Genomic DNA, 27,309 nt, shown 5'->3' with positions numbered 1-27,309 from the left:
CCCCAAATGGCTCCTTGTTTGACACATTATGTACTGTATGGATGAAGGAGCCATTTATCAAGAACTAGTGCACTGCCTAGCAGAGTAGGGAACTATTAGACATTTAGTCTATGTCATAAAATCGCAAAAACACATCGGCTAAAATTATTCCAATAAATCCGCTGGCTGCCGATCGCGTGTTAGAATCGAAAAACCTGCAAATTCCGATTCTGCACCTCCACCCATAATCACACTCTTGGATGATGAGGAGAGCGTGGTTTCACACACTGTTACCCCGAGTGTAATACACTGAGGTACAATTTTACAAAAGTCCAAACACAATAACAATTTTTTATTTTTTATTCAAGCCTACGGACTGCAGACTGGTTTTCAGAAGCTGCTTCTATACATAGGGCGTAGCGGAACGTTGCACGCAGCACGCATGTCTTTTTCCGGTTCTATTTTGGTGTGACACCCATTTTCAAAATGACGTCCGTCACTGGTGCGGCGGGTAAAATATTTCAGTTTCAGGACCTGAAGTTTTCACCCGACCCGCTGTTCGAAGTGAAGCTGGAATGTCTGCAGCCTTCGCCGGCTCCGATAGTGGTGGATAACGGCTCGTTCCAGACCCGAGCAGGCTGGGCGTGTAGCGGAGCAGAGTTCAGCTGCCCGAGCATGCTGTTCAGATCGGTAGCGGCGAGGAGCAGAGGGGCGGCCAGGAGCGAGACACAGGTGGGCAATGATATCCCCAACCTGGAGCCCCTCCGCTGGCTCCTCAAGAGTCAGTTCGACCGCAATGTTGTAGTCAATTTTGAGATACAGGAACTCATGCTCGACTACATCTTTGTTCACCTCGGGATTGGAACAGAGGTAAGAGCAACGAGAACAACAAGAACGTAGTACTGTGTATGTCTCTGTAGCTGCGTCCTAAAGTCCTTTAAGTCCTGCTTTCTTCCTCTCTGTCTTCCCTCCGCTGGTTGTCTAGTTCACTGTATCTCAGTCCTGGGCCAGAGGTCCTTATTCCCTGTACATCTTTATTCTGCTCCCAACATACTTTTTGGGTAATTTACCACAGCATAACTAAATAAAAATTTAAGATTGTATGAAAAACACCCATCCATAATTTCTGTAATGCAATATACCCCAAAAACTAAGAAGGGAAGACCACACACTGAATTTCAAAAGTCAAATAGATATAAAATGTTTTTCAGGACTACTGGAACATGAAAAGGAAACATGATTAAAAGAACACATTCACCCACATATACATAACCTCACACAGGAAGGCTTAACTAAGACAAAAGCTTAAAGAAACAAATCAGCAGGCTAAAACTTAAGAGAAAGAAAGAAATACAGGGAGAAAGTGGTGGGGGTGAGAGCACCCACAGGTATCTCCCCCAACACAGACTTGGCCAAAGCAGTTATACCTTCATGCACATTCTGTGTAAATTATACAACCACACATACAATTGCAGATTCATCATTACAAATCAAAACTACTATAATGCAGACTTTTATGGGCTCCGAAACAAAACTGAACACAGTGTCATTGATTAGATTCAGTCAGCAAAGACGGTGTCCCTCAAGTGCATCTCAGTGACATCAGCAAGAGTCGCTCTTAGCCAGGCCAAAGGCCTTGAAGGTTCCCGAATTGTCACCTTTCACCCTATTATACAATGATGGAAATACCCATTTCCAACTCGTAAACCATAGGCCGTTGCTATATCTGGTAGAATAGAATGGAGAGAGATTAAACAAGTCCTTATCTCAAGGAACATGTCACAGGCCTTACAGAGACACAAAGGCTAAATAACATCCAGTATGCAACAATACCCATCATGTGCTGCGCCATCCTGAAATTACTGTGTTCTGTTATAGGATGCAGCATGTCATGAAGAGAGCAGTAGTTGCTTACTGCAACTAGCAGTATCAACTCAATCAGGATGTGAGCTGTATGTAGTGGCCATTTCAAGCAGTGCCAAAAAATAAACAGAATCGGGTGCGTTAAAGAAACCCTAAAAGACCACAGACTCGCATTATTTTCCAGTAATAACGGGTTCATCCAAAATTATTAATGTCTCAAGATAAGATAATTTTTTCTTTAGCTCTCAAAGACATGTCTGTGAAAACTAAACTTTTATTTTCTTAAAGTAACATCACAGTTGAGATTTGAGTTTGTACAACAGGAATAGGATTAAAATGTTCAGTCGCCAAAAACTCCCCACCTCTATAATAGTATGCTACGTAGGTCATAAAGCAACGGCCTCTGCACTCAGTGGACTTAAAGTTGAATTGTGAGCCATTGGAATGCATCCCAGGACCAGTGGTCTAGTACAAACTCTAGAAAGAGGGGAAAGATGAGTGTTGGGACATGTTTGTCACTTTTGTGCTGTCTAGTTTGAGCTTTAGTTACATACATATAATCATATAGTTGTCTGCTGAGCAGAGGTTGTTAAACTCATACAACATGCTTTTCATTCATTGTAACTTTGTGGAGTCTATTGAGATACTGTACATTTCTGAGCATCATTTTGTAGTCAGCATTATACTGCACTCTGTGGTAAAATGCTCCAAAAAAATGTCACTTGATCCTCCGTATTATGCGGCTGTTAAAGGGTGAAAATGCGAATATTGCTACTTCCATCCTGAATGCAAGCTAACAGCCTGTGCAGTGAACTGATATCACATTAAAGTAAGATTACTACTAGGGGGTGTAAAGATGCTCTCAAACCATGATTTGATTAGATTCATGATACTGGGTTAATGATTCAGTTTGGCTTTGGTATTCAAACAATGTAGTAGTACAAGTTAAGAGAATATCCGTTCTCCATGATGCGTTGTTACTTCCCCATGATGCACACTGTCAGTTTTGCATTGAAATATCACAATGTCACAATGCATAGTTACTACTGTACTTTTAAATTATCACAATAACAGGCTACTCTAATTGTAGGCATCTGCTGCCAAAGCAGCTCTGTGGGGGGTATTTTGGTGACGTTGCCAGTCTTATGATGTCGGTTCAAAAGTGTTAGCTTGCGTGTAGCAATATTTGTATTCTACTACTTAAAAATCTTGTAAGACAGAGTAAGTCAAATGACCCATTAATATTTGGAGGAAGAATGTAGATAGGACAAAACATATTGAATTTGGAATGTTTTCAGTGTTTTCCGCAGCATTGTTTTTTGAGAACACTATTCATATTTTTCCATAGAGAGTCCTTGTTTAGGCATGTCACTGACTCTTCTAGGAGAGAAAGAGACAAAATTAGACAGCAGAGTCTATTTACACTAGTGTAAATAGCATCTGCCATATTAGATTACTGGGATGCCCCAACCTCTGTGTTTTAATAGCCCTGTCTTTGTGTTCACAGGGTCATGTGGAGCACCCACTGGTCCTCACAGAGGCTCCATGCAACCCACTTCACTGCAGGCAGATGATGTCAGAGCTGCTGTTTGAGTGTTATGGTGTCCCACAGGTGGCATATGGAGTTGATAGCTTATTCAGTTTCTACAACAACAATACGCAGCACGGACTGAAACCACCTCACACTGGTTTGGTGATATCATCTGGATATCACTGCTCTCATGTGTTACCCTTCATCAATGGCAGGTGCAAAGCTTTGCATTTTTTTCTGTTCTTCATAGTACTCTGCATTACCTAAATGTGGTTGTCTGTATTTAAAGCTAGGATTTGTTAGGACTGGGTTGGATTAATTATTTTTCCCCTCCAATATAACTGCCCAATACCTGATGTGAGAGCTGTGCCATCAGTATGCAGTGTATATTGTAAGGTTGGATGATAAATTGATAAATGAGTTAAGGGCTGCGATGACTGAATGAATCAAATTACCTCACTCCTGCAAAGCCAGAGACATTGTGCTGGCCTAGAACCTTGCTCTCCCACATTTTAAAATCAGCCTTTTAAAACATACGTGCATAGCCCAGTAATGACTCTACTAGCCTGTAAAAATATTTTAAATGTGATTACTATTCTTAGTCCCAGAGCTGTGTGTAAAACATGTGAAGCAGTAATGGCTACTGATACAACAAACCATTAATATTATGAGGAGCTTTTTAAGGAATAAATATATACTCATTTGGTTTTGCAAGCCTACATGGGAAATAAAAATAGCAATATTTATGAATTTTTGTTGGCTTATGTAAAATGATGTGCCAAAACATCATGACTACTCACAGATAAGGCGAATAACATTGGTTATCACCTAATAAGAGTGCATGTCAAAGTCTGGGAAATATTAGACAGTAAGCGTATGATGAGCAAGTGTGAAGACCTGAGTGACTTTGACAAGAGCCAAATCATTATGTCCAGACAGAGGGGTCAAAGCATCTCCAAAACAGCAAGACTTGTGGGATTATTCGGTCAGAAGTGGTAAATACCTACTGACAGTGGTCAGAGGATGGACAACCATGAACCAGTGACATGGTGTTGGGTGGCCAAGGTTCATCAATGCACAAGGGCAGTGAATGTTATCCTGTCTGCCCTAAACTGACTGAAGGGCTACTGCAGCACAAGCCAAGAATTTTTATGATGGTTATGGGAGGAAAGTGTTACAAACTCATTGCATTGCACCCTGCTACATATGGGGCTGAGTAGCCGCAGACTGGTCACTGTGCTCATGCTAACCCCTACTACTGTTGAAAGTACCTATAATGGGCACACAAGTATCAGACCTGGATCTTGGAGAAGAAGGTCTGGAAGAAGGTCGCCAGGTCAGATGAGTCCTATTTTCTTTAACGTTACATGGGCAGCCAAGTATGTGTGCACCATTTACCTGTGGGAGGAAGACAAGATGATGGAGGGAGTGATGCTCTGGGCAATATTATGCTGGTAAACCCTGGATAAGGGCATTCGTGTGGACGTTAAGGTGATATTTGCCACCTATATAAACATTGTTGCAGACCAGGTACACACCTTCATGGCAGCGATACTCCCTGATGGCAGTTGCCTCTTTTTGCAGGATAATGCACCCTGGCACACTGCACATGTTGTTCAGGAATGGTTTCAGGAACATTCATGAAAAGTTCAGGGTGTTGCCCTGGTCTCCAAATTCCCCAGATCTCAATCCGATCAAGCATTTGTGGGATGTGCTGGGACAAGAAGTAGCTCTCTCTTGCATTTTACAGGACTTAAAGGATCTGCTGCTAATGTCTTGGTGCCAGATATCACAGAGCATATTCAGAGGTCTTGTAGAGTCCATGTTACAGTGTGTCAGAGCTGTTTCAGCAGCCAGCAGTTTATTAGGCAGGTGGCTCATTAGCATATATACATTTTGTAGCCACGTTGGAAAAGCTGTTTAGGGAATGCTGACTTTTTTTTAAGCATTAAAATGCACAAAATATGTTTGCAGTTAAAAGTAAGTAGCTATTAGTATTTCATGTGTTATTAGTTTATTAGTATTTTTATTTTGCACATTAGTAAATGGTACTTTTGTAATTTTGTATTTTTATGGTTAAAGGAGAGATTAATTCGATTTCTCTTTACACTGCCAAAATAGTCTGTACCTGTTGCACATCTAGTAACATCAAACTATTTAAATCCTAATTTATTATTATATATTATCTTATAGTCCTCTTATCGTCATCATGATATCCAACAGCTATATCGAATATTGCGTTTCATGTCCAAATTGTGCAGCCCTATTGTAATGTTTCACTAATTTTGTGTGTTTGTGTGTGTGTGCACAGACTGGATGCTCTTAACTGTAAGCGGGTCAACATTGGAGGTAGTCACACAGCAGCTTACATGCAGAGACTTCTACAGCTGAAATATCCTGCTCACCAGGCAGCCATCACACCCAGCCGCATGGAGGAGCTGCTGCACAATCACTGCTATGTTGCTATGGATTACCAGCAGGGTAATGCCCACATACATGCCCTCGATTGCACAACTACCCTTGACACCACCTTTCATAGAAATTGTAATCGACATATAATGCTACTTTATGGCAGTTTTAGTTTTATAGTTTTAAGCATTTTTCTCATAGTATTCTAACTTCATGCTTTAAGATGGAGATGGTGAGAATGGCAGCGACACAATTTATTTTGTGGATTATCTTATTATATTTTGATTTGATATGAGAAATGAAGTTAAAGTGCAGAATGTCAGCTTTAATTCATGGGCAATAAAATTTATAATGGATAAAACCTAAATGAATCGCAATCTATTGTAAGAATCAAGCTATTGGAATGTATCCTTTCTATACGCAGTCCCACAATTTCATAGGGCCAAAATAATTGGCCAAATTACCTGAAATAAAATAGTCATCTGAAGTACTTGGTTGCAAATCCTTTGTTGTCAGTGGTTATGTAAAGTCTAGAACCCCTAGACATCACAAATGCTTGGTGTCTTCCGTGGAGTCATTTTCAGCACCTGCTTGTTTTGTGGGCTTTTTGTCTTCTGCAGTTTTTGGTAAACGTCCTACTATAATGTGACATGCTGTTTTGAAGCATTTGATTGAATCTGAACAAGTAAAATGTTTCTGTACACTTCATAATTCATCCTCCAGCTGACGTCGGCGGGTACATATTTGCTTTGAGTGGCCCAGTTATAATAACAGTAAAATGGTTATTTAGATAAGTCTTTATCTCCATACTTTCCTTTTTCCCATTACTCTGAAGCAGGCTAATCAACATCTCATCTGTCTATAAGATTTTGTCACATCTTCTGGTGCAGCCTCTTTGGTGCTTGTTTGTATGGTAGACACATCTATGCCTCTACTTTGCAGAATCTTCTTGATCTGTTAAGTAGGTAAAGTCAGCCTAATATCAAAATGTACCTTTGTTTTACCTTATTAAATTTTGTTGAGCTATTCTGAGGCCAAAGAAAAAGAAAGAAATCCAACCACAGTTGTCTCTCTGGCCCTCTCTCATGCACTCAAAAATAAACCCTAGAGCTAAACCCAGCTCCCTGCTCCCCAGCAATCACAAGGGTGCCCAGCCTGTCACAACATGACCACACCATACACCAAAGTTTAGTAGAAAGTGAGGTGACAGACAATATTGCCATAACTAATCATCCTACTCATAAGCTATGAGAACAGGGCCCAACTGTCACAATATATGGCCTTATTTCACCTTGCTTGTTCATGGTTCACTGGTCATATTAAGAACAGTTCATTATATATTTAAAAGATAAAATTCTTGTTTTTCTGTGATCTTTCATGACTTTTTCTTGTCATCTTCCCATGATCTTCCATGATGCTTTCACATGCTCTAGGTTTTAGCTACATCACTGTGCATCAGCAGGAGGGCAAAAATATATTAACCAATAATATCATATTTCACAACTCTCCCACCTATCATCGAGGAAAACAATGAGCTATTTTAGAGACCCTCCCAGTGCGTTTCCCTTGGGAATACATCACAGTATGGAAGGAAACTATGCTCCGATGTTTGACTGTACCCTAGGATTTAGTGTTCACATTATTTTTATGATTTGTAAATGTATGTTGAATAAAGGTATAACAATTGTTAAATACCTGCTACAGTATTAATAGAGATAAAACATTACTGTATATATCTCACTCAAATGAATTCCTGTCAAACGGTTGAATAAGCATTTGCACTAGTATTTAAATTGCCAATTTGTGTATTAAATAATCAACTAAGCCTTTGCACTGGCTTCAATATCCCTCCTCAGAGCTTGAGAAGTGGCGGAGTGCAGAGTTCTATGAGGAGGAGGTTCACCGCATGCAGTTACCATTCTCCGGGAAGGTTGCAGGTGTGTTTGCGAGCGTGGAGGAGAGGCAGGAGAAACGAGTGCAGCAGCTGCGGAGACTAGAGGAGCTCAACAACCGGCATAGAGAGGAGAGACTGCAGCAAGATCAGGAGAGACTGGACACGTTGCTTGCAGTGCAGGTACATACCTTCCAGGAGTTCATGAAAAAAGACCCTAACCCAAAAAAGGAAAAAATATAATGGAAAAGTGTTATTTTAGTATTACTGTACACACACGTTCACATACCAAGCTGTTCAGATAGAAAGATATGCATGTGGGCCTTTGATGACCCCACTATACAACACACCCCTTGTCTCTCTCCATGTAGGAGCTGCTGGAAGAAGGCGCAGTGGAGCAGTTTCACAGGCGTCTGATGGAACTGAACATGGACTCTGCTGAGGAACTGCAGTCATACATCCACAAACTCAGCCTGAGTGTGGAGCAGCACAGGCTAGCCAGAGCAGAGGTGTGTATGTGTGTCAGTAAGGATGGAAAGTCACAGATTGGCCTCTGTTGCCTGCGTAGGTTAAAAGTGAATTGGAGGTGATGCACATTACAGGTTGTACCATATGTCCTGTATCAGTTATATTTGACACTGTATCATTGATCAAAATGGTTAATTGATAGTAAAAGACAGAAATATTTTTTTAACAAGTGTTTTCCCAGAAACAGATTATACTCTTAACATTTTGCACTAAACCAAAAAGACAAACTACCCTGCAGCAGTTGAATCACAGCTAGGTTAGCGGTCAACTTTAACATAACATGCTCCATTACCTTTATAATATTTTGAAATCCTTAGCTGCATAATGAAAAAGCCTAGAGAAAGTAATTTTGCACAAAAATGTAGTTACTAAAATATAAACCTTTTAAAAAATTCTCTCCATTTGAAAATTCGAACTGCAGCAGACTCTTCTAGCTCCTCCCCTTGCACTATGGCATGTCTGTAGCCATGGAGTGCAAACAATGGGCAACATTCCACACTTCCTTTTTCAGCAGTTCTAGTACATTTTTCAGTAGCATCTTAGTATTAAAAATATACTACATTTTGGTTCATTTTCCAGTGTTGTGTAGGACACTTTTTACTGGCTAACTAGCTGTTTTGGTGAGCTGTTTGCAACAAAAACTGAGCATTATAATTTTTATTATACTATAGGCAACACAGCCACACTATGATCAGGGACAGTTAGCTAAACAAATTCAACATGCATTTGAAATATTTGTTTTTTTGGCATTCACACATTTGTATTGCAGGTTTTATTAATTGTAAATTTTCAGTGTCCAGTGTTTTATTAGGTCAGTAATTCCCAGTCCTGGTCCTGGAGTACCTCCTCTCTTGCACATTTTTGTGTTTTTCCTTCTCCAATACACCTGATCCAGCTAATCACCTCATTAACAAGCCCTTCTGGAGGTGAGGTGGGGTGTGTTGGAGCAGAGAACACTAAAATATGCAAGGCATGGGTACAACAAGGTTGAATATTCTGGTCTGAAACTTGTAAGCTTGCTTATTGAAAGAATTGAATGGCTGTGTCAAGCTAGTTTACAGACTACTGTTGTTTTTGCCTATTATTGCTATTTGGTTTATTATTTTTACGTGTACCACATGATTTTGGTTCTATCCCTTAGAGCTCACAAGCAAAACTTTAAAGTAAAGATACACAGCAGTTAAAAGTAATAAAAATGTGTTTTCTAATTTAAAAAAGCAAAGAGTCTAAAATTGTCAGTAATGACAAACACTCCTCAAACATTTTGCTGTACAATACAGAGCTCCAAATGATCTACTGAATTATATAAATATTATTTATCTGTTTGATGCCTATAACACTCAAATATTTACAGACATGTTTTGAGGTGGTTTCATAAGAATAACCCATTAACCTATTCGACAGGGCTATATTAGTTGTCTTTTTGTATGTAACAACTTTGATGGAACCACAGTTTGAAAGTCATTTTAAGCTTGTGTTCATGTTTTCTGAGGGAACACCTAAAATTTAATTGAGGAATGAAGCTGGAATGAGGTCCAGACATCTGCATTTCTTTAAAAAAGGACATAATTTTTCAAAAAGTGACTTATTTTCACACACCTTTGTTTCTTCCATAATTTCTTCCAACCACCTAATTTCTTTGATATCTCTAATTTATCAAAGACAAAGGTAGACAATGAAACCTCAGTATTTGGTGGCCTAAAGGACATTAAAAGACATAAAATTAATATGGACATCAAAAAAATTCACTGATGACAGCATCGACATACTGCGTTTACCACCAGACCCAATTCAGTTATTTTAAGAAATTTGCCTCTCTCAAATACCTAGAGACGAAATGAAACTGTACCTGCTAGACGTTAGAGAAAGTGCTGAGATTATTGATTTCAAATGAATAACTTATGGCACAAAGGGTTATTTCTGTGTCTTCTTTTTTCTATGTTAGATCACAGAGTTGGAGCAGCCTATGGATGAAGGTGATGGAGTGAATCAGATTGAAGCTGATTTAGGAGACGAGAGCACTGAGCCTGAAAAAGCTGATAATATCCAGGTTATCACACACTGCTACATCTTTTAGCATATCAGCACTAGCTTTTCTGGTGCAAGTTTAGTATTGGTGACCTTAGCAGTTGTTGTTACAGCTATTTTAACTTTTTTTAGAATATAGTACGTGGCATTCCTTCTGTTATTTTACTTACTCCTCATGTTGTGTCTCCAGCCGGTGTTTAATATGGCAGAGTACCACCAGCTCTTTGTGGGAACCGAGAGACTGCGTGCCCCAGAAGTCCTGTTTCGTCCTTCTCTGATTGGTGAAGAGCAGATGGGACTTATTGAGATGCTACAGTTTGTACTGGAACAGTGAGCAAAAAAATTATATATATTTTTAAATGCCTTTATCAGTCTAATTAGAGATAGGAACAGTTGATAGTTTAGTTAACAGCTAATAAGGGACTTAGCATTAAGCAGAAACTTCTTTAACTGTCTGTTTTAACTGTTAACTGTCTAACATATGCTGACCTTTTTTCCCCAAAGCAAACATTAGATGTAACAGTGAAGACACCTGAGAAAGTCCCTTCATTGTTTCTACACAGAGTTTTTGATTGTCTTGGAGTTTGTGCAGCGGCCTGTTTCCTTTCTTTTACAGAATGTTTCTGGTCTTGGCATCCTGATTGAAAACAGCTTTAAAACAACAAAATAGACTAAATGATCATTTCTAAGCATGTGTGCATGTAGCGTGTGCTGTGGTTAATGACTGTGTTTATGTTTATAAGGTACTCTCCAGAGCAGCAGGCTATGCTAGCTGAGAATGTGTTTCTGACCGGAGGGAATCTGCTGTATCCTGGAGTCAAGGAGAGAGTGGAGAGAGAACTGCTCGCTATGAGGCCCTTCCAGTCACACTTTAAGGTAACAGAGAGACACGCACTCATGCTTCGGGCTTTGGAAAAATGTAAAGAAAATATATAATTTTATTGCTGCACCAGGTACTTATTACAAAGTTTTTCACTGAAGCTGATGTGTGAAGAGAAAACAAAATGTAGGAGGCAATGAATAGTTGCTCACATGTTGGAAATGTGAGCAACTGACATTGTAAAGTGTTCAGTTCTACAGAGAACAAACTTAAATGTACAATTTTTCTGCAAATTTTAGTTCACAATTTAGAGTTTAACATATTGGGAAAAAATAAAATATCAAATATAAAAGGTGACATAACTTTTGCACAGGCATTTTATGTTTTAATGCTTTTCCAATATGTTAAATTGTGCAAATAAACAGTAATTGTGCATTTTAGTGTGCAGAAATATGTTGTCCCTGTAGCTATTTTTACTCAGCAAAACATGTATTTTAGAACTGTAACACGTGTGTGTGTGTGTGTGTGTATTGATAATTTGACTGCTCACTATAATTAATAGCAGACAGAAAACAGCAAGATGATGTCTCAAGGCTAATATCTCACTCAGGAGTTCAAAATGTCTGTTTATATATATTATATATAGATATGTTATATAATCAGCATAATGAGTAAGATAATGAAATGTTCTGTTATGGTCATCATAAATTGATTAAATACAGTAATGGGTAAATTGTGCCTTTCCATGTAATCCCACATCCAAATAATAACATTTATAATGATGAAATTATGTAACCACTGGACTGTTTTCCTTCATTGTATGAAATTCTCTCCAGGTTGAAACTAGAATGCGGCAGCCTGTGAGCTTACCAAGAAAAGCAAGTCTGAACTTTTCACTACAAATGCTTGCTTATGACATTTAAAGCTTTTATTGGCCTAGCACTGGCATATCTTCGATCAGTGCAAAGTCAGAGTTTGAAATCCATTTTGGACCTCACTGACTTGGACTTTGGACTAAAACGCTTTTGCTTTGAATGACCATATATAAGATCTAACTGCTCACCATGTGGCCTTGCAGGACAGGGATGCAGCCTCACTTCCTGCTCTATAATGCAGGAGCGGGGCTAAAATAAGGCTCCATCTTTGGGCTAAAACTTTTTGTGTTTTGGTAGTGACAAGAAAACGTGGGACAGATTTTTTAAAAGTTTTTTTTTATTTAAAAATTACACTCATGAAAAATTTTATGATGTCGACTTCACTTTAAAGGAGATTAAAAAGGTCTTAAAAAATTGGAAAAAAATAAACAATTAAGTATTATTTCCACAAGTTTAAGGATGGCCACCTCCCAACTTAAAGTACCCTATAAATGATGATATTGTATATATTTAGCTTATTACTATCTTAATTACTACCTTGTTTTTAAATAGATCATAACATAATCCTTGTAAAAATGTATTTTTTCATTTATTTATTTATTTATTTATTTATTTTACTGTCTGACTGCAGTTTGAACTAATTCGGTAGGAAATACAGTAGCTCTTAAACTCTAGAAGATCATTCGAGAGAATATTGGGAATGCAAGGTCTAGAAGTGAACTAGATTAAAAACGCATTAGGCAATGCCTAGAGCAGGGGTTTCAAATTCATTTTAGGTAACAGGCCAAGTTACAGTCAGTCCAATATTAAGTGGCGCAAAACAAAAATCAGTTAAGTAGGCCAATAACACCAACAACTCCTCATATGTTGTCAGTTATATGAAAGGTACATTCTGAATGAACATGTTGTACAAATACAATTTACAAAACAGAGACAAACTAAAATTAGTCACTACAATCCTAGATGTTGAGGATATGTCGTCTTTTACCCAAGCAAAAGAATGCAAGCATACGAGTGCAAATTTTACAAGTTTCGCCATCTTAGTCTCCCTAATTCTGAGTAATTCACCATTCACCATTCTCAGTCCAGATTTTCTGATGAGTTTTTCCAGAGTTTTTCAGTCATTTGTCAGAAGTAGTGCTTAGAGACGGTTGCTAAGCAGTGACTGGTGACTGGAGTGTCGTATCAGTCATATTTTTCAAATATCTTTTCACAAGATTTTGTAGTGTGTTTGTGGGAATATGTGCCTATTCAGTCAAAAGAGCTATTGTGAGATCAGTCCCTGATGCTGAACAAGAAGGCCTGTTTAACAAAGGACATGCCAATTCATCCCCAAGTTGTTCAGTGGGGTTGAGGTCAGGCCTCTGTGCCGGCCACTGGAGTTCCTCTGCACCAAGCTTGTCAAAGCATGTCTTTATGGACCTGGCTTTGTGCACAGGGGCAAAGTTGTGCTGGAACAGGAAAGAGCTTTCCCCAAATGGTTGCAGCAAAGTTGGAAGCATATAATTATCTAAAATGTCTTTTATATGCTGTAATGTTAACATTACCCTACACTGGAACTAAGTGGCTGAGCCGAAACCCTAAAATACAGCCCCAGACCATTATCCCTCCTCCACCAAACTTTACTGTTGGCATTATGCATTCCTGTAGGTAGCATTCTTCTGGCGTCCAAACCCACATTTGTCTGTCAGAATGTTGGATAATATTTTCATGAAGCACCTGAGGTACAGTTCCTGTCCTGAGAGCCAGTCTGTAGTGAGTGGTGCAGCTATGTACTTCAGCACTCGGCAGCCCCAGTCTGGGAGTTTGCGTGGTCTGTCACTTCTTGGCTGAGCTGTTGTTGTTAATAGATGCTTCCATTTCACAACAATAGTGTATACAGTTGTCCAAAGCACTCCACTAAGTTGTGGCAAAGGTGGGGTCCTATAAAAATGCCATGTTTAGAGTCTTCAGTACGACCCATTCTACTGGCAGTGTTTCTATGAAGATTACAAAATAATTAGGAGGTGTCCACATACTTTTGGCCATATAGTGTATTTGAAAACTAGCTGAAATTAAATAAATCTAAGAATGCTACCTACTGGAATACATAGTGCCAGCAGTGAAGTTTGGTAGAGGAGGGGCTCTATTTCAGGGGTTTGTTTATTTATTTATTTATTTATTTATCTATCTATCTATCTATCAGACTTTTTTCCTGAAAACTCTGGGATTAACTGGCTCTTCCTCTGTGCCTCAGGTCTCTCTGGCATCTCAGTCAGCTTTGGACGCATGGTTTGGAGCACGAGAGTGGGCTCTGAGGAACCCAGTTGGATCTGAAGGTTGGATCAGCAGGCAAGACTATGAAGAGAAAGGAGGAGAGTACCTGAGTGAGCACTGTGCCTCCAACATCTTCATCCCCATGAGGATCAGTAAACCATCCCAACGTGCCAATGAAGTATCATTGTCCTCCACAGAACAGTCACAGGACATTAACACAGCTACAAGCCTGGACATTGATGTTGTCCCTGATTCAGACGGTGGGACTTTAGGGGCCTTGATGTCTCAATAGAGTGATTGCGTATCATTTTACATTTCACCACGTTACATACTTTGATAATGCGTTAAAGGAGCTACGCATGCTTTAAAAGTATTGAAGCAAGATTTTTTTTTGTAGAGTAGCAGCCTACACATCTCTGCTACAAATGAAAACTTCATTTCAGCACCTACAGTTTATGAACAATTCAGCCAAAAGCAAGCATAGGTAGGGTTCATTATAACAGATGGATGGCTAATTGTAACAGTTGTTAAAAAGTCTGGTAAAATTATGCAAAATACAATTCAATTGAGTATAGTTCTTAGTTCTATGTTATTTGAACCAGAGACGCTTCCCAATATAAATGAATATAGATTTTTTAAAATAAATTTGATAAGTGAAAAGAGAGTAGGTCAAGTATGCCATTTTCTATTTTTGACCACAAAGTGGAAGAGCAAATATTAGTTATAAATCATTATGGAGTTGAAATATACATTTTTCTTACATGACATTTATTATTATTTTTGATGTACATAAAAAATGACCAGAATAATGGACTGTTTTGAATTTAAATGGGGTGGTATATGCGTTGCAACCTGGCATGTGGAGGCTGTACTTAGCTCTGTTCAATTACTGTGTAATTAAAACATGTACAATGAAAAAAAGTTACTTTAATGGTGTGAAACAGTCTTCAGGATGAATTTCCAGAAATATCTGAACAATTGCTATCAAAATTAGCAAAAAATGTTGCTATGGGAATACGAGAAGATGACTAAAAGCATGTTCTCTATGAACTTGCTTGCTTATATGAAATATTTATATTAATTTTTATCATGCACTTATTTGTGCACCTCTCTTCCCTACAAGGTAAGAGATGTGTTTCTCATACGACCAATCAGCCAACCTTGTGCTAAGCTTGTTGCCCAGATTTTAATTCCACATTTTTCCACTCATATTCGTTTTATTTTACCTTCATTTTCTCAGTACTTAGAAAGCCAGGTAGCTCCTTTAACATTTACTTTTACACTTTAACATGCACTTTTCTAAATACACCAGAATTCAGATTCTTTTTCAGTTAACTTTTAATGGTTCTGGTGTCCAAGTAGTTCAGACTTCCCATTTGGACCATTCCCAGTTTAAACGTTGACTGTAAGACCTGTGGATATATAGTAGTTATTGGATAAAATTTTGTTTTTCATTATGGTAATACTTCTGCCTCTTCAGTGTAATATAAAAAAAACTAATCATGGACGTTCGTGTGAAAAATAAAATGCTTTTTTACTTTTTGTTGACTTTTAAGTAGTGATGATATTTATAATAGCAAAGGGTAAATTATATAATTTCTATATGAGATTGTTATTTTAGGGGTAAATGGAGCAAAGGAGCACAGAGATGTGCTTTAGAACTAGCTATTTGAGTAGATCATGAATTAACTGTACACCTCAAATTGAATATATGAAAATACATGAAAATACAAGTGACATTATGCTACTGTTAGCCACATCAGCACATTTGATCAAGCTATTGCTTCAATCATTTTTATAGCTACAGTTTTTCAAGTGCTTTCTTCTTCAGCCTGACTAGGAAGGTGTTGTTTGGAAAGCTAATGCTGTTAACAGTAAATGATCCATTTTTCAAGCCAGCTAGTTTTGAATTGATGTCATTTGGGGCAGACATCCTTCACAAGGTGGTGCTGTTTCACAGCTATTCTGTCCACCACCAAACCTCCTCACTGTCACATTAATGGACTCAGGAGGACATTTGGAGTCTTGTTGTCTGAGCAAAGCTGAGACCTTTTGATTTAGCACTGTGATAACTGCCTAGTCATTGTAGTTTGTCTTTTTGGCAACTCAACTGCAGATTTGCTATCCCATCATTCAGTGTCCCCACAGCTTTTTCAGCCTGACAGTCTGGGCCTCTTTTAGAACAGAAGAAATGGCACAATGAAGAATTTAGGCCTGGTGTACATTACATGAGGAGAAGGGTGGAGTCTGTCTTCTTTTAACACTTACTTTTAGTTCTTTACTGTTAAAACATTTTAAAGCTCTAAACTGGGAAAAAAAGTAATGCATTGAATTTACTTGACTCAGACTGGTACATAATTTCCACATGAGGAAAGATGTCTCCCCCTCCAACCTATTTTCTCACTTTATCAAATGACGGGGACATATCTTAACTAATTTAGTAAATGCGTGTGATCTAATTAATTCTGAAATTTAATCTAATTAAATCTGAATGACCACATTCCTGGAACTTGTTCCCATGGAAACTTTTTTGGGGTCAGTTGGTTTAATTGTTTGTCAGTGGATAATGGTGATCTATGCCTTTAAGTTGTACAAGAAAGGTTATTACAAATATATCGTCGCTGTTGGAACAAAACCTCCTACCTCCAGAATGGTAACTTTACAGGAGAAGGAAAAAAATGTTAACTCATAATGGAAGATTGAGATTTTTTTTCCAAGTGATTTTAGATCATTTCTTTTAATCTTTTCATCATAACATTTTAACACAATGCAAACTCACTTGAGTTTTCGAATGATGCAAAAAAGTCATATGCATGCAACTGATATAATAACAACAACACATGACTTAATGACAAGGACCTTTCAAATGTTTCTACTTAATGGTCACTTGTGTTTTGTCATAGAATCATTAATAGAATAGTTCAGCAAAAAATCTAATTTACCTAATTTTTCACTCATGCCAGATGTACTCAATAAGCCACTAGAACTCAGTAGACACCTAAATAGCCCAAATTGCTTCTGTAAAAAACAACCCCAAAACTTCTCTCAACCCTCTTAAGCCACATCCCGGTCATCATTAAGGTTGCACAGACTTGCTGATGTGGTTTAGAGCAAAGTATTACTTACTGCGAGCTATAAAAACATTGCTGTTGTCAGAACAAAACTTTGTATCTCCATTTTTGACGTTTTTCAGTTTTTGACATAATTTGAAAATGCCTGTTGCCCCTTACGCTGTGTGTAAATTTCATGATGAATGGACTAACAGAAATGACCCAAAATAACTTGTAAAATTCTGGTTCCATTGATCTAAGTTAAGTAGGTTTTTTCCTTGTCCTGTAAAGTTACCATTTTGGAGATACGAGGTTTTCTTCCAACAGCAGCGATATATTTATGTGGCCGTTTTTCACGAGTGTTTATGATGGCTGTACAGACCCTGGTGTCTAATGTGCCCACAGTTTTGTTAATTTCTATAGTTAACAGTAAGTCATATTGCGTCCTAAACCATATTGACAAATCTGCACAACTATAATGAAGACCTGGATGTGGTTTGAATGGGCTGAGGGAAGCTTTGGTGATGTATTTTAACAGAAACAATTTGGGTGACTATTTAGTTCTAGTGTTTAAAAGCAGTGTTAGCCTTGTTGCTCCAGGTTTTAAATTAAAAAAGCAAAATTGGGATGTTCCTGTCTGGGGTCTAGATCTCGGGTAAATGGAAAAATGTGTATGTTTGATTAAACCAGTGCAAATATTCAGTAAAACTTCACAACAAACTGGTGCAAAATTCACCGGCAGGACTTCTCACCCCAGATTCTTACCCACTATCGGGGCAAGATTTTTTTACAGAATTGTTTACTGTTCCAGATTATTCCCCCTAAACTGTGGCTTATGCATCACTATCCTGTACATACTGAACTCACACAGACATTGTTCTTAAACCCTTAACTGGTGTCACATGACTCTCAAAGTAGGCTAATTATGGTGAAAAAGGATACAGGTTTTCGTGTTATTTTATTTCATACTATTGTTTGCTTCAAATAGTAGATGTGTAGAAGCACACATGCATGCGCTTGTGCGAGTTCATTTGGCTTGTGTCCAAGACTTTCTATAATCCACGGCTCTGCTAAACTCTTAATACCTCACTGGAAAATCTTCTCTGCACGTTGCATTGTGAGAGTTTGAGTGTGTTGCCGGCTTCTAGTATGGATACATGCAAACCCTGGTTGCGAAAAAATCAGATTTATGTAAAAGAGTTCTAGTAAATAGGAATTGCATGTCCACTAGGCACATGAATGTTTCATAAGCAAAGAGATAACTTGTATGACCAATTAGCACAGTCAAAAATGTTAACATTTTTCTCTACTTAGTAGAAGAACAGAAAACCTGCTGACACAAAACACACTTACAATAGAAGCCAATGGGCAGTTTCTGTTTTCTGTACAGCTTTCCTAAGTTCTGGGAAACGTGGTGAAATTACTATCAGGGGAAATCGACTGTAGGGTGCATATGGAGCAGATCTATTCCTTTAAGCTTACTAACAGTTCCCATTGTCACAGCAAGCAATTATGTATGGAAAGAAAAGGGCAGGCTGATATCAGAATATCAGACTTTTCTTTAATGAAATGAAAAGTGTCCTTCATCACACTCAGAATCAGAATAAATTAGCGTCTTGCCTCTTCTGTGTTCAAGAGGTTTGGACTGCATGCAAGGTCAAAGGATGGAGCTCAAGATGCAAGAAACAGTGTGTTAAAGTAAGTTGTTCTCAATCACGGCCTGTGGTCTGTCCCTGATTCAACTCATCAGCTCATTATCAAAGCCCTTCATGAGCTGGGTCTGCTGTGTTAGAGTAGCCAAGCTAAAAACTGAACTATGTGCTGAGAATGTAATTCATATTCGAATATTACTGGGAACCAATGATACAAGCTATGGCCGCTTTATTTACATTTTCATCATCTACACAATCAAGTCAACAGCTTTTATGTGTGGGTTTTTCTCGGTGCAAGAAAGGTGCTGCAAATTCTACTTAACTCTTGAAAAAGTGCCTTCAAAAGCCAGCTTTTAAAACACACACAGGATCCACAATCATGTCTCAAATGTCCATATGAGCACCAAGTTCGGTTCTTAATTCAGGATTTGACTAGAAATGCAATATATATATAGATGTATGCAAAAGTTTGAAATTACACATTTTGTAATTTGTAAAAATAGGTGAACACAGCCTCTACTGACAGCACATCAAATTTTACTGCACAATTTCTATTTATTTGCTAAAATATATAACATAAAAATGTGCGAGCCATTATTTTTGTTTATTATTGTTTACAATATGTTAAATTCAGCAAATAAACAGTGACTGTGCATTAAAATGTGCATTAGTATGTCCTCTGTAGAGGATGTGAACTTATTTTCACCAAAACATGTCAGTTGACCGGGGACACCCAAGCCTTTGCATACGACTATTTTATTAATTTTTATATATCAGGCTGAAAGACTTCTGTTTCAAGTATCAGTATATTTAAAAAAACTGTAATAACTGAACAAGTGAACTGTAAATAATCACCTCATGATCACATTCTCTCTCTCTCTCTCTCTCTCTCTCTCTCTCTCTCCCTCTCTCTCTCTCTCTCTCTCCCTCTCTCTCTCTCTCTCTCTCTCTCTCTCTCTCTCTCTCTCTCTCTCGTTCCCTCCTCCAGCAACAGGTTTGCTTTCTCCGTCCAGTGTCCGGGCGCACAGTAAACTTACTCAAAGAAATTCAAACAGAGCTCAATCTTCTGCAGATATGCTCCGAATAATCCGTGATCACGCGAGGAAGCACCCCGGAGTAAGTAACTTTTTTCTAAGTTTTACACTGATTTTGTAAAGAACTTCGTTTTGCAGTTCTTTAAAACGCAAAATAAACAACGATTCGTTCATATGCTGTTTTTATGTCATTCATATGCCATTTTTCATGCACAGTTTCGGTGCTTCACTGTTGATTACGCTGATGTGGCATAAAAAATGTAAACAGCCACCACCAGGCTGTCTTTTAAAAGTCAGTGTTCTCCTCCCATGGAAAAGACCATCTAAACAAGAAACTGAGTGTGATCTCAAATTAGTCCATCCTTGACTTTTACGACTTTTACATAAATAAAAAAATATCAATGAGGGAAGATAGGAGCTTACACGGGATATCTGTGCAGCTGTAAAAACAAACACATACAGACTGGAGTCTCCGTTCCGATTGAAATCATAGTAATTACTGCCTGTTATGACGTGTTTCTGCCGCCTGCTACTAGAAGAAACACAAAAACACCACAGAAGACTTCACTGTGAGATTAATCTTGGACTTGAACTGGATGACTACAGTCTTATCTTTCTGCTCACAAACGGTGTTGTTGTTCATGCTGAGCAATATACCAAATGTCGATGTTCAGCGTGCAAGTAGTTTCGTCCGAATTCGGTTCTATTAGCAGCACTGAAGAGCGTAAATTCGGTTCACAAGTTACAGTTTCAAAATGAAATATTTCACCGCAAATAGCTCCGACTACACACAAAAGACTACAATACCCATAATGCACTGCGTTCACAGGGGGAGAAGAGAGGAGAGAGTTACAGCTGAGAGGAATGAGACGAAGGTTGCTCTAAAACACAGATTACACACACTACACTAAATAAACGAATCATTTTTTCCTAGTTTGAATGCAGAACCATGCTGTAGACCATCTTGCACGAAGTTTCCTGACCACTTGATGGTTATAGTGATCGTTAGTTTCAAAATCTTCCGTCAAAATAACGTTAGTCGCTATTTTATGGTATCAAATACAATATTTACCAAGTATTATTTTCCATTTATTATCAAAATCGGAACAAAAATGTCGACTGTTTAAATATGATATCGACAAAAGTCTGTTCAATGAATGACATTATTTCAGTTTAGATTCGGTGTTAGAGTTGTAGTTTCAAAAGTGAGATATTTGAACGCAATAAGCTCTGACTACGCGTTACAAAAACTGTACTACCCATGATCCTCTGCGTTCACAACTCTCGACGGGCAAGAAGAGAGAAGAAAACAGGGCAACCAGTGAAGGAAGAGTTTACAGCAAAAGGGAACGAGATGGAGGCCGCTCTCAAATCAGACTGTCACAGAAACACTAAACGAAAGTGTTCTCAAGCATTGTTCCCTATTTCAAATCTAGAACCTAGTTCTAACAAATAAATCGCTCAGCTCTAATAAAATTGCTTTCAGCACTTGGACAGCGCCCAGTATCAACAGCGACCGAGCAGTTAGCTAGAGCAACCATTTTACGAAACCTTCTAGAAAAACTTCGCCTTTCTTACTGAACTGCATGTGCGGTCACTAACGGCCTGTGGGAGATCTAGTGCGACCTGACGGCAGAGATTGTAATCTAACTTAATCTAATCTTCCATAATCTCGTCTAATAGCCTCTCTAATTTGGTACCTCAAAGCCAGATGTTCAGAAGAGAGGGCAATTCTAAAACACTGTAACAGCCGAGGAACACATTTGTATCATGTTAATAATCTCTCTCTCTCTCTCTCTCTCTCTCTCTCTCTCTCTCTCTCTCTCTCTCTCTCTCTCTCATACTCCAGCTCATTCCACAGTTTTTCTTCATATGTCTCGGGATGGGAGGAGCCACACTGTATCTGATACGTCTAGCCAGGGGACCCCATGTTACGTAAGAGCCACACACTGCATTTCACTCCCATCAGATAAATGTGAGGAAATATAAAATAGATAAACAGTCCTGCAATAAAAAGAAATCCAATGCTGTTAGCTTATCAGCAGCTCTTTTGTGCATCTTCACAAAGCGATCCACTGTTTTGTTAATTCTATTAAATTCTCTTTTGTCCTGTGGCTCCCTTGATGTGTCGTGGCCTGGTTCTCCTGCTCCTAAATCACTAGCTGGAACAAGACCAGCAACCCTGAGCCCTGGAATCAGCTTAGCCCAACTTATCAGTACAAGGTATGTGTGCCAACTGGGGCCTTCACATTAGCCTAGAAACTAACAATAGCGTTCAGAAAAAAATAGTAACAATAAAGAAGTTTCTCTAGTTTTGTAGATATTATGGTCAAGTTCACAGAACTGTGCAGAAGTCAGAGATTTTATTTAATTTCCAGTCAAAACAGACAATAGGTACAATTGATTCATTTTTCAGGAGATTTATTTTTAGAAGATAAGATGTAAAGTAATCCACTTGCATAATTTTGGGGAAAGTCAAATGAAAATAAACAAAAAAGCAAGAGTTTTCAGTACTGGTGTTCACAACATTATTAAAGATATGGAAAAAATGGGGCTCTGAACAAATGTGCAAGACCTGATAGACCACCAAAACTGTCACCATCAGACACACAGTACTTTCATCTAAAGATATAGGAGAAAATCAAGCTCTACTCTTGCTTCAGACCTGGAAAAATCCACAAATGTTTCTGTCCATCCTTCCACTCAACGCTGTGGGTTTGAAAGATTGTGTAGCTGTCAAGAGGCCAAACAAAGAAGCTGCTGGGGCCCTCAGAATAATGAACTGGCCACCCTAGAGCCCAGACCTTACCACCATTGAACAGGGCTGGACTGGGACTTTTTTCAGACCAGGAGTTACATGATGCAGACCAGCCAACCCAAAACTCTAACTATGTTTCTCCTGCTACACACACACTTCGTCCAAGGCAAGGAGTGGACACACTAAATACTGAAAATGTTAGTATTATATTATTAGTAGTAGTTAAGGCTTTATGAATTTCTGTCAAATAAATGTTTTCTGCTTTTTTCTGACATTGAAAAATGAATAATCTGTCTCAATGGCTGTTTTAACCAGAAAATAAACAAATGATCGGTCTTTGGTTTCTGACTTTTGTACAGTACTGTATATATTTAACAGAATTAAAGGAATATTTCAGTGTTTTTCAACATAATCTCTTATCTGCTACATCTATAGCTTATGGTCGGTTACCACAGACAAACATTTAAACAGAAACTGTACTTGTACTTGGCGAAGAGGAGCTTAATTAATAGCATCTTTACAAACACTGAAGTTCCTAAAGCCTGAGTAGGCTGATAAACCAATGTGATGCTAAATTATTAATCTCAGCATTACTGCGCTCTTTCGAGCAATGATCAACTGAATAATCTCAGTAGTAGACATGTTTGCAAGTGATGAGTTTAGCATCTGTGTTGTACTAGACTCCTGCTCTGAGAATTCTTCATAAAAGAAACAGAATAATTACATAAAGAAAACTGTTTAGGACAGTGTATTCAGTAGTCAGGAAAACTACTTTTTCAACGTATTTTGCCCAACCCATTAAATCATTAATGATCTGAGATAAAATGGAACTAATTCTCCTTCTGTTTCTTGCCCTTAGTTTGTGGCTGTCAACACAGACTACAAGACCCTAAAGAAGGAGGGGCCTGACTTCTAAAACTCCAAATATGCTGGTATTCTTAATTTCTGGTACAACTGTGCGTGCCTCACTGATTTACAGTTAAGCTTGAAACAAAGCTTAACGTAGCAGTGGAGAACATTTACTTCTAATCTGTGTACCTAATGTGAAAGAGTTAGTGTTTGATCCTGCTGGGGTGGGTGAATGGACTGCTACTGGATACAGTTTGGATTGATTGCTGTGCATTATGATTTGCTAGGACTGATGGTGGAACTAATGAATGATGAGTGGTTAGTTTTAGACACCTGTAAGAGGACAATGCTTATATTTTGGTCAACAATTATATGTTTTCCTTGCCAAATAATAACTGCAGGTAAACATTTGAAAGGTTTTTAGGTCAATCTAAGGATGAACATTGTCTTTATAAAGCAGAATAAGGAGGATATCTGCTTCCAAAAGATGTGAAACCAAAGCTGCATTATGTAAGAGCCTGAAATAATAATTTTAAGGTCAGGGATGTCGGGTTAAATTTCACAGGAGTTTTTCGGACCACATGATATGTCTTTACATATTGACATCACACGCACATGCTCGAAAAGAATGTTTAGGTCTAAATGCGAAATCAACACTATACTGATGAGTATATCATTCAGACACGTCACCAAGTTTTGACCAAATTCTCTTTGAATACTCTTTCAAAACGCTTGCAATCATCAGATTCACCTGCTCAGGGAAGGGGACCGAAGCACAACTGATTTCGCAAAATGTTCTGTGAGTTGCGTGCAGTTAACACATTTCCATCAGAGAGGTCAAGTCAAATCCCGAAATCTTACACAGCACAGCTTTAATGTTTCTCCAAAACTGTCCAGTTTTTTAGTGACGTAATATTTAGATTTGTGTAGCCATATGGCCATGACTCAAAATCCTTATCTTAACCATTAATCAGTGATTAAGATAAGCACATATGAGAGCAGGTTCTGCACAGAATCAACAAGGCATAACTCTCCTACTTACTGACAAGCTCTGTTCTCTTCAGAGAGCTGTTGAAGCATCTTTTTGTGCACAGAACGGAAGTGCAGTTCCCTTTGCTGGCAGTAAAGATGTCTGAGGAGAAAGTCTGTTAACAGAATATTTTATTTGCTCTATTTAGATATTTGCTATGAACAAAATGTCAAACAAACGGAAGACAAGACTATTTTCCAAAATGTCTTGTTTAAGGGTAGATGAATAGGTGTGTGATGCTGAATCTTAATCATACTTCATAAAATTGTACTTGCAGTGATTTCTGCAAGGACAGAACAGATTGTTTTACTAGATGGTCCACTTTCATAAACATAGCCATGTGAACAGGCTATTTAAATACAATGATAATATCTCACTGATGAGCTGAAAGTACTTCTGGTTAGAGAGAGGAACTGCTGTGCTATTCATGCACCAAGGGGGATCGAACACTAACCATTTGGAACGATATACAAGTTGTTACCAACATGGAGAGTAGATTAAGTGACTTTTTTTATTTTGTCTAAGTGTTGAAAATATTAAACAAGTATATTGAGATATTGTACATTCTCCTTTTTTACTGTTTCTCTCTGGGTTTACCATGCATGTGTATGCGCAAATTTTATCTGCTGTCTTCTGTCTCTTGTTGTGGATGTGATAAGGTTTGTCACTCCACCCTAATAAAGTGTAAAGTGCATATATGTTGTTTCTATGTGAATGTTTTTCTGTACTGTCTTGATTAGGAGTGGCTGTGTGTGGAGCTGTTTATTTCCCTCAGGGAAAATCCCAGTGCAAAGATAAGATCTGTTTATGCCTTTTATCTCTGAGGAACACATGTGTGTCGTGTGATGATGGATGTGTGTATTTTCTCCTTGTTAGTGCTGATCAGACGGGCAGCTGTATGCTGATGTTACTGGCGAGACGTGACTGTATGTCAGGCACAAAGCACCATTCAGGCTATTGTATCACAAATGCACACTTAACCTTTTTATGTGAAGTAACACTGGCACTGGCATAGAGTCAGACACGGAGCACTGCCTTCAATCAGAGATTTAGTTTTCTGCAATATTTGTTTGAAAGAAAAGCCATTGAGAACTTTTTTAAGAGAGAAAATGGACTGCCAACATTGTTTAAAGGCTTACATACAGTGCTCAAAATTAGTCTTGGGATATTCTCTGAATGTAATTTATGCATTGCTTGTTCATTCATTTCCAAGCTAAAGTTATTATTTACTCATTTGTATTCATCAAGAAAACAACCAGGAGTAATGACTCGGTTTACTAACTGAAACTCTAAATTGTCACTGCAATTAATTGAAAACTTAGAAAAGGTAGCAAAAAATACTCAAATATTAGTGTCTCTTTCCTTTTTTGTAGGTATTCAGTGTTTTATTTAGGTTAGTATTGTGTTGCATATTGCCTCTTTTGGATGACAGCTTGAAGTTGAAAGCATCAAATGCATGAGTTTGCAATATATTTCAGAATGTTATTGACCTTTTGAGTCAGATGTGTTGAACGGTGGATATGCACAAGTAGTATTAAACATGTTTGGTTTGACCATGTGCATTTTGATTAGTGTCCCAAACTTTTTTTTCAGTGTAAAAGGGGGTTAGTTGAAGGTTTTCTAGTTTGCTATTGTGCAGGACCAAAAGGATTTGTAAGTGATAATATAGCTCATATTTTGTATGTGTGAATATGTTAATGTAAAATTTCCATTAAACATTAACAAAAAGAAATAAACAAAAGACTACTTTTGAGCACTGTTTATACAAATATGGGGGAAAAATTCAGGCACCGCTCACCATATTAATAGTCTTACTGTCACGAAACCATTAAACAAACATAACTTGCTAAATTAATGTGGACCATTAATGTGGTGAGTCCATTATAAGGCCTACAGTGGTGACACCACTCTAGCTCATTTCATGGAAAACCAAAGTGTTCTGGCATTTTTAAACTAAAAGAGTTTGATGTAGTATGTAAACATTTTTTAAAGTAAACCCTGAGGGCCTTCTAATGCCTAATGCCTGCTGTGAAAAAAATGTCTTTAAGTTGTAGTTCTTAATTTAACATGATCATCATTTTATTTCCAGTTTTAGTTTGAAACAAGGGGGTTCAAAGGGTTAAAAAATGAAAAATTATCCAAACAATTATTTTTTTCTGTGGTTTCGAAGTACTTACAGTTAAGATAGTTCTGCCATTGGTTAGGACTTAAGGAGCTGAACAGAAGGCGTAACGTGTCAGATTAACATAATAATAATATAATTAATAACATAATTAGGAACTGACAGTGGAATCAACCAATCACATAATGATTTATAATTTTTCTTGAAAGAAACATAACTCTAGGCTTTCTGTGAGCCCTAGATGCATCACTGGTTGCAAGCACGAGTGTTAGCCTGATCGGTGCAACCAGTTGTTAGAAATGGAAAATGACTCTTTATTTTCCAAATGAGTCATTATAAAACTCCTATATACAAGATAAAATATATGTCACGAGCAAAACATGGAATTTCTTCTTTTACAAGCTTTAAATGTTCAGGTTTTATCTAGAATGGGCAAAAAGTGTTCATTAGATTAGTGCTAACATACTACTAGGATGAAATAGGGGCACTAGCAGAAATTAGCATTATCATAGAGGTGACATTTTTTGGGGACATTTCACTTATACTAACTTACATTACACCCATGGGCTAACAAGAGGCTTGATGTCTATTGCAATGTTGACAAGCACACTATTGCCACCTATTTTGAGCTCCA

At 38.0% G+C, this 27,309-nt stretch overlaps 2 protein-coding genes across 2 annotated transcripts; both read left to right on the top strand.

Moving 5' to 3' along the window:
• The first annotated feature begins 459 nt into the window (after positions 1–459).
• actr5 (actin related protein 5) lies at positions 460–15,645 on the top strand. The gene is made up of 9 exons (XM_036578648.1): positions 460–849; positions 3,350–3,588; positions 5,685–5,854; positions 7,639–7,856; positions 8,045–8,182; positions 10,147–10,251; positions 10,420–10,559; positions 10,973–11,105; positions 14,161–15,645. The coding sequence occupies exons 1-9, from the start codon at positions 466–468 to the stop codon at positions 14,470–14,472; spliced, it is 1,839 nt and encodes a 612-aa protein (XP_036434541.1). The 5' UTR covers positions 460–465; the 3' UTR covers positions 14,473–15,645.
• Positions 15,646–19,829: 4,184 nt separating this feature from the next.
• ndufa4l2a (NDUFA4 mitochondrial complex associated like 2a) lies at positions 19,830–25,251 on the top strand. The gene is made up of 4 exons (XM_036578647.1): positions 19,830–19,998; positions 21,766–21,851; positions 22,079–22,139; positions 23,534–25,251. The coding sequence occupies exons 1-4, from the start codon at positions 19,957–19,959 to the stop codon at positions 23,588–23,590; spliced, it is 246 nt and encodes an 81-aa protein (XP_036434540.1). The 5' UTR covers positions 19,830–19,956; the 3' UTR covers positions 23,591–25,251.
• Positions 25,252–27,309: the final 2,058 nt, after the last annotated feature.

Source organism: Colossoma macropomum, unplaced genomic scaffold (assembly GCF_904425465.1).
Source record: "Colossoma macropomum unplaced genomic scaffold, Colossoma_macropomum, whole genome shotgun sequence".
Classification (NCBI taxonomy): domain Eukaryota; kingdom Metazoa; phylum Chordata; class Actinopteri; order Characiformes; family Serrasalmidae; genus Colossoma; species Colossoma macropomum.
This window is presented reverse-complemented; position numbering and strand designations above follow the sequence as displayed.